The sequence below is a fragment of the Rhagoletis pomonella genome, unplaced genomic scaffold, assembly GCF_013731165.1.
Source record: "Rhagoletis pomonella isolate Grant_MI unplaced genomic scaffold, Rhpom_1.0 Rhpom_scaffold_00007, whole genome shotgun sequence".
Lineage (NCBI taxonomy): Eukaryota > Metazoa > Arthropoda > Insecta > Diptera > Tephritidae > Rhagoletis > Rhagoletis pomonella.
In genome coordinates, this window is record NW_023458561.1 from 26625172 (window position 1) to 26633535 (window position 8364).

The following is an 8364-nucleotide window of genomic DNA, read 5'->3' on the forward strand; positions in this document are numbered from 1 at the left end:
TCATCGACCAGGGTCAAGACCTGAGCCAACGATGTGGCAGCATTTTGTGGCATCGCTATCAGTGCCAAAGCCTGTGGCCATTGCGCCTTGTAAGGGATTATCATTTCAAGTCGTGTTCGCACCGCACGGACTAAAAAGTCCAAAGGATCGCCAACTGCCAGAGTGCCATTGTGTGTGTCCTCCTGCAAACGTCGCACAACTTCATCGTTGCACTTTCCATAGAAGTAGGAAACGAGCGCATAACCACCTTCAGGAAACATGCCATGCACAACGCTGGGAAAGCCAGCTTCCTCAGCGCCCTTCACAATTGCATTACGTGTCCAACCCAGTGTGGGCACATGTGACAATGCAGCCTCTAAAATTTGTGTGCGTATAGCATCAATTTTTGCACTTTTAGCCTCATCTTCAGCTTTTTTCTCTTCATCTGCCTTTTTCTGCTCAAATTCACGTTCACGCTGTTCCTCGCGCTCACGGAACTTTTCAATGGACTCCGAGCTACCGGCATCTGTTGTGTATGTTGACTTGAAATATGTGCAATTTGGGTAATGCTGTAATGGTGTTGAGTTTGAGTTAGGGAGGTGTGTACAGATTAATGAATTATTTTGACTGAAGTCTGAATGGGCACGATATCGCTGCATAAGAACTCGGGAAGCATGTGCGCTGCAAGCTAGTAAAGAGCTGTGAGCACCTGCAGTAAAAAAGAATCCGTGAATAAATAAATTTAAAACAGTAGTTGTTGATTTTAAATTTAAAAACTTCTTCTTGAAGTGCTATTGGCGCCTTTAAAGAAACAAATCCTTTTTTAACTTCGCTGTCTAAATGTATCTAAAATCTAAAATCTAAATTGTGTTAGTAACTACCTTTTTCATTTTGGTAAAAACACGAAAGTTAAGTGTAAAAGTGGTGTCATTTTATTTTTAATTTATTTTAATAATAAATAAAAAGTTTCAAAATAACTTATTTTTATTGCAGCACTTTGCACAATCTGCTCGTATTCTCTACACACTCTTCAGTGCGTCCCAGGATACTTCGCATCAGATCAAATGTGCACAGGTTCTGATTGAGTATTTCAATTTTACGTAAACGACCAACTTCCAAATCGACATTTCCACTCTCCGATGTTGCATTCGCTATATTTATATCTATTAATTCCAAAGTTTTACGCTCTTCTGCTTCTGCTTCAGCACCCAAACCATTTTCTACTCGTTTCAATTCCGCTTTATAATGTGCTACAGATATGTCTAAACCTTTACGCAGCGGCTCGAGAAACTGCTGTTCTATTTCGGACATAAAGTCCCAGAGACCAGTACGATTTTGCTGATCCTTTAGGGCGAAGAATCGTAAAGCATTGAGCGAGGAAATCACTTTGTCAGAATGATCAATAAGATCAGTTTTTGCACCATGTGGCAACCGACAAATGTATTGTAGAAAAATAGTACGAAAATCGTGCCCAGAGAAAGAGGTTGGGAGCTCGGTGGCCGTTGTAATTAAAGCATTAGAAACAACGTCTTTATACATGATCGCCAAGTAGCCAGATATGCCATTGTGCGCCACGGTTCGAAGCAAATTTTTTAGTACCAAATATTTGCCTTCATCGTCAAATTTTAAAATATACTGGCGCAGCACTTTAACACCGGTTTGCCTAAGCTGATTTTGTGATGAATATCCAATGATATTGCATAGAGAGATGCAAAAATTTTTATGTACCTCCAATTCCAAAGAAACTGCAGAAATATCTGTTTCGAACAGATTATCTAATAAACGTTTCACCAACAAAAGTGCACGATAGTGTAGTGCCGACTCTTCATGTGCCAATAACTCGTTTGCATAGTAGAGACCGGCTTCGAATATGTATACTGGTGAATATACTTTAGGCACAGAAGAAAAACTGATCTCTTCTACCAAGATCATGTAGAAGTAAATTGCTAGTGACTCTAGGGGCAATTTTTCCTCAATTAGAAATATGTTGTTAGAGCTCATTTCATGGACACCCTTATCGGCATTCAAGCGTCGATTCCAACGAATACGGTGCTCACCCACGGACAGTAGACGGAGAGGATCCACCAAACAGCGTGTTGCACCTTCGGTCAGTTTTCGTGCGCACTGTGCGGTAAAGCTATTAGTCTTACGTTCATCAATAGTTAAATCTAGCAACGCAAGTGGTTTTCCAAGCATATGTATTAAAAAGCAGCACATGACATTTCGTCTATTCATGCCTGTATCAAAAAACACCTGATCAGGTGGTCGCAGTTGGGACAACTCGTCTCTAAGTAGTGGGCCGTAGAATAGTTCTACAGTAATGTAAAACATTAACAACTTTTCAATCTGTGCATTTTGTTCCAGTAGACGCTCTTGCTTGCTATCATAGCCTTCTTTTAGAAACGTTGGTAGTGGCAATTTTTCTAGCCGGGTATGTATAGAGTTCAAGCTCCATTCGAGAGCGCGTGGTTTCTTGTTACCCATACGAAGTAACACCGTTTGCAGTGCACGTAGTGCTGAGGTGAATACATATTCGGAATCGTTTTCCTCAATAATCTCAAGCAGTTCGAGCAACAACTCTTCCATGGGTGCATGGGATGCTATTAAATATAATAACTCCTCAGCACATGTGTATAAAGGCAGTTGACTATCGTGTATTTCGGAAGTAAGATTAGGTAAGCAAATGGCATGATATAACTCCATTCCCACTGTCTCAAGGCACATCCTATTGCGCTCTGCATCACTTTTGCTTGTAAATAACAAAGCAACACCTTCATATTTTTTTTCATTGATTAGTTGTCTTATAAGGTCGACCAAATTTAGTGTACACGATCCCAGTGCCGGTAAGTCGTGAGCCAACTGCGGAAGCTCCATATGCTTCATAACTGTTCCCCCTCGTTTGATGTAGTAGTTGCTGTAGATATCTTCACACTTGTTCCAGTATTCAGTTTGAAATTGAAAATGTCCCTTATAGAAAAGTTTTCCGTTTAAAACAAAGAATTTATTTGACAGAAATTTAGATTTATTCTTTTTGTTTTTATTTTTATATGTAGTTAATAAACGCAACAAGAATTCAATTGTTCTGCTCAGCTGAGCGCATAAGAACTGTTCTCAGAGGAATTTGACAGCACGTTATGCATTGCACGTTATGTCAATGTTGTGAAATTTTTTACCAAAGCACGAGCAGAAAATCGTTTAATTTCACACTTAAATATGTTAATCGACATTACGCTGCTGTGCTTAGGATATTTAATTACTTACTTAAAGGCAGCAACATCTTTTGCAATCGCATCGTTCTATTTATTACACTTAAATTAACCATTTTTTGTAATTTACTATAAAACTGCTCGCAAAACACTGCACTCGGTTCTCTCCAAATGCGCTTTTTCAACAGTTTCCCAGAGTGTTGCCGGACTGCATTTATGTCAGTGTTAATTAAAAACAGAAGTTATCGATATAGGTACTTGTTTTCAAAATGAGTTTTCAGTTTTATTTGTAGATAAATTTAATGAAAGTTTATGAAAATTGTTTGATTTGCAATTAATTTAGGGCTTATACTGTAGGGAAAATACTGTCATGACATGCACATATTTTGACTAATTCATGCAAACTTTTTCAATTGTCTCAATCACTGCCTTGATTATTTTAAAGACGGTAAATTGGACAGTGATTTAACGTATGCAGACTATAATTTTGACGTCTTCTGCTAGAAAGAAAAAAATTTAGTAACAAAATAACTAAAATAGCTAAAGAAACGCTTATTATGCTTACGATTCCTTTCTAATCGGTTATATCCAACTTGGGTAGATCCAATAACCATACACGGTCAATTTTCAACTCGAGTTATACGATGTTTCCATGAGGCGATTTACAGGCAACTTTAGAGGCAACTTGGGAGCGATTAATTGAAAGGCCGTTCACACCAGGCGATTGGTGCTTCCAACTAAAAGTTGCGTGTAAAATCGCCTCATGTGAACACCTTTCTATGTACAAAATTCAACCCATGTTAAGATTTCAACCGGTGTAGAAAAAATGTACATATTCAACACGTGAAAGCTTGCTAGCTCGACTAAAAAAGGTGTTTATGCATGTAGGATGAATTTACCCGAGTATAATAAAACCGAGTAGAAAAGAAGCAGCTGATGTGTATATAACCCCACGTCTCCACCTTCTGCTAAATGTGTCTTAACAGCTGTCAAATTTCTCTTTTAGCTTTGTCCCGTTTTCTCATGCGGGCAACTTGCTGTCTTAACATATCATTTTCAAAATTTTACCAAGCCAATCAGATCGAACTGTCGAATGAAATATGACAATTCAATCATTTTGACATTCAGAACCACCATGTCGAAAATCTCAACTTATTTGGCAACACCACCTTGCATGAATACGCCTTGGACCACTTTTTCTCGCTAACTTTTATTTTGGTGTTCTCCTTTATTTGACATTTCTCACGGTCTTTGTAAAAGTAATCGATAAAACTAGAATGGACACTGAAAAGTTATCGGTTTGATTGTTTCATACTGTTTATATTTTATGTCCTATTTACAGGTATAAAAACTGTAAAAGGTCACAAAATTAAAATATAACTTTAAAGAGTTTTATGTAAATATCATAATTTGAGATTTTTTATATTGTAATCAGTTAAAAGTGTTTTGAATGTACATATATATTGCACAAAACGAATACTACTATTTTACACGAAAACTAAAATTTATCAAGTATATTTGCAAAGAGGCAACACGTTTCGGTGCTGAGAGTCGTGTGAGCGAGACAACTGACAGGTAAAAAATTGAATCATGGAGATGAGCCAAGTTGTGTTTGCGCTGGTTTTCGACAAGTATTCTGTTTTCATCACCATCTCCGGTCGGTTGCGATTTTTGATAATACGGGAAATAAGTGATAAAAGTGGAAAGTTTTTGATTAATTAAAGTGATAATCTTGAATGAAATTGCAACGAATGCAACGCAAAACAGGCTTCGGTGGCAAAAATTGTTTAGTTTGTATGTGAAAAGTTCCGAAATACAAGCTAGAAGTGCTGAACAGGAAATTTACCAAACCCAGAGGGTGAATTTTCACATCTCCACTTTTCTCTATGGTTGAGTGTGTTTGTTGTTTTAAAGTTCGTTGATTGAGTTTTTTGTGCGAAAGTGAAGAAAAGTGCAAAACGCATACAAAGTGGCTTGAAAGAAGCTGAAATTCCCAAATATTGGAGTTTATTATTTACTTGTGAATTAAGTTATATTTAGAAAGTAATTAAACGCGAAATGTTTTATAATAAAGTTCGTGACTTGTATGGGTGAGTGAAGCGGAAGAAAGTGGTATAAAATCTGTATTAAACCAAAATTAAAATAATCAAGGAATTTAACTTACAAATCCGGTTTCCGCCACAGACGCGTTCGTCCAGTTTAACAAAAATTAAGAAACGCTAGTTAGTTGTGCGAAAAAAGAAAGAAGAAGGCGACTATCAACCAAAAGCATTCACTTCGAAGGCAACAAAGCCCGGACGTGTTGGTGGTAGGGCGCAGAAGGCCACTAGCCTGATTGGCAACAACGACAAGCCCTTCTCGCGCTGCTGCACCACCACTGCCTACTCTTTAAGTATCCGGTAAATCCTGTTTTGCTGGCGTGCATTGCTGCGCTCCAGTTGCGCTCCACTTGACTTTCGCCGCAAAAATTCTGCACAAATTGGGTAAAATGTCGACGCGTTCCCAGTTGACGAAGGATTTAAACGGTGAGTTAAAGCTAATAGGTACATACCTTGATAGAGTTTGAATATAACACAGTTTAAGATTTTAATTCAAAACATCCCGATATTTGGATTAATCATAGTTATATATGTATGTATGTATTTGCTGAGGCTGCTCCTAGAGTATACATACATACATATGTGGGTGTGTACGTTAAAACTTTGTATGTATGCTTCGTTCCTCCTGCCGCTCATATGGTTCCACCAAAAGTATACTCGTGTGTTGTGAATCGAGCGGCTGTGCCCTTTCGGGTTTGGCGTGTCTCCTGTGTGTTCGTCTTACTTTTTCTCTGCCTACCCGGCAAACAACTCCACCCACATAAGATACACAAGTACAAACAATCATCTGTAACACTAAGTTTCCTTACTTACTTTTTCAATGCATTTTTTATTCCTAAATTTATCTGAAGTTTCGCTTTGGTTTACAATGCATTTTCTTTGTGTATTGTGTTTTTGTTTTGCCACTGCTTCTATCAGGATGTATAAAATATTCCGTAATATATTTCTTTCTGTTCTTTGTTCTACTCCCTTTTTAACGCCATTCTGTTTGAAGCCATCCCCTTGGCAGGCGCCAATGAGTTTGGGTTTGAAAAAGGAATTGCAACTGAGTGGAATCAAAAATTTAAAGAAGTGATTAACTGATACGGACTTCCAACTGAACTCCAGCTTATGTTACAACTCCTCTTAGACTTATTAACTTTCTTGCTCTTATCAGTCTAAATTACTAATTATAATAATATAATAGATTGGCGCTTACACATATGTATATATATTTTTTTCCTCAGATATATTTTGTTGGAGCATTAAGAACAGCCCTCGTGAACAAAGTAAATCAAGGAAATCTTATAAAAGAAAATTTTTGGATAAGCAGTGGGTGTTTTTCTAATGATTTCTTAATAAAAAATAAATTTTTCTTTAAAAATGCGTTTTAATTATATCTCAAAAAATAAAGCTGATACAAACAATCTGACTTCAGATCTGAAATCAGCACACCGAGAAAGTATAATATTAGCCATAATTAGGAAATTCAATCCCGCAAAGTTGCGGGATCGAAGTTGTTGTTGTTGTTGTAGCAGCATACAAATTCCCCAAAGACTTTTTGGGGAGTGTTGCTGGAGTGACAGTCCTTGGCCAGATATAAATCTGGGTCGTTCCGGTTACGTAGACCCGACAGTCGTGGGAACGAAGTCATCAATCCCGCTGATCCGCGGTATTAGTGTGACTAAAAAAAAATCATATTATTTCCTCTAAACAGTTATATTCAAAATTTATATGTAAAACAGACGATTTGATTTAAAAAATCTACGTATTTACTTTTAATTAGGTTGACTTATTTGATAATATTATAAGTTTCATCTTTTAAATTCGACCTTATTTTATTGCACAATCAGGAACTTTTGATTTTGGTGATTATGCATAGTTTCGTGGGTATATAGTCAAAATCGCTATATCTGTTGGATATTTTTCAGAAGAAAATATATCATAATAAGAGTATTTTATCCGATCTAAAAAATAACCGCTCGCTGTAATCATAAAACTGGCTTAAACATCAGTGATTACGGTTTATTCAAATTTAAATAAGTTTTCCTGTTTTTCTGCGTAACTTTTTTACCCTTTGATATTTGAAAATGGCGTTAAAGTAATATAGTCTATACTTATAACATACTCTTGAAAATTACACCAGAGCTGAATGTGTGCCTCCAATAGAATCACATTTATGAGTATTCGCAATTTAGCATCTGAAAGGAAGCTCGAGAAAAAAAAATCAATTTTTCCGCTGGCACACTTATATATCGTTGTTTTGTTTGAACATGTGATTTCCCAGAAGATAATTTAGGTAGGCCTTCTTAAGTGAAGTTATTCTAAAAGGCCTACCCATGAAGGGTTGAAAAATGCTTCTCTGCAGAAGGGCTTATCCATTTACAATTTACGCGAATGCATACTTTTATATTATTTAGCATTACAAAAGAATTTCAATATATATTTTATGTTGCACTAACACAAATTTGATATAAACCTTAAGCAAATACTTTAAAGATGTATGAATTTTAAAAATTAAAGAAGCAACTTTGAATGAACTCTTCCCAAAGACCTTCTGAAGTACTTCCTATGAAAGCCCTTTTGGAACGCCTTCTATGGGTAGCGAAAGAAGGAGTAATTGAAATGCCAGTCCATACAAAAAAGAAAGGAGAAAGGAATGTAAAGTGGAAAGCCTCTTGACTCCCAGGAAGGCCTTTCGGAAGGGCTTCTAACTCCTGAAATTATATTCTGGGTTATAAAATGATGTATATTTAATACAGCTATGCACGGCGAACATTTTGGCAAGCACGTTCACAACTCGAATTCATCTTTTTAATTTTTTTTTGTAGTCCCGCAAATCCCGCGGATTCCGCATGTGTAATCATCATCAATCAGGTATTGTAAGATAAGATTGTTTGCTGATGATGCATTGTTGACCATAAGCGAAGATGATTTAGGCGCAGCTATCCATAAAATGCAAAACGACTTGGACTCACTGTATATCTGGTTATGCAAAAATAAGTTAATGTTAAATGTAAAAAAGACAAATTTTATGGTAATTTCTTCATCTAATAAAACGAGTCTAGAACAACATGAGTTACATGTTAAGAACGAAAAAA

The 8364-nt window shown here is 36.6% G+C and overlaps 2 protein-coding genes across 2 annotated transcripts in view; both read right to left on the minus strand.

Moving 5' to 3' along the window:
• Nucleotides 1-854, minus strand: part of LOC118743762 (ubiquinone biosynthesis protein COQ9, mitochondrial) — a 1324-nt gene extending 470 nt beyond the window's left edge. Inside the window, exon 1 of the mRNA XM_036476524.1 lies at nt 6-854. Coding sequence (XP_036332417.1) covers nt 6-638 — 633 coding nt within the window. The 5' untranslated portion in view covers nt 639-854. The remainder of the gene's footprint in view (nt 1-5) is intronic.
• LOC118742509 lies at nt 646-3229 on the minus strand. Its single transcript, XM_036474635.1, has 2 exons — nt 861-3229; nt 646-688 (listed from the first exon to the last, which is right to left on the minus strand). The coding sequence occupies exon 1, from the start codon at nt 2860-2862 to the stop codon at nt 964-966; it is 1899 nt and encodes a 632-aa protein (XP_036330528.1). The 5' UTR covers nt 2863-3229; the 3' UTR covers nt 646-688; nt 861-963.
• Nucleotides 3230-8364: the final 5135 nt, after the last annotated feature.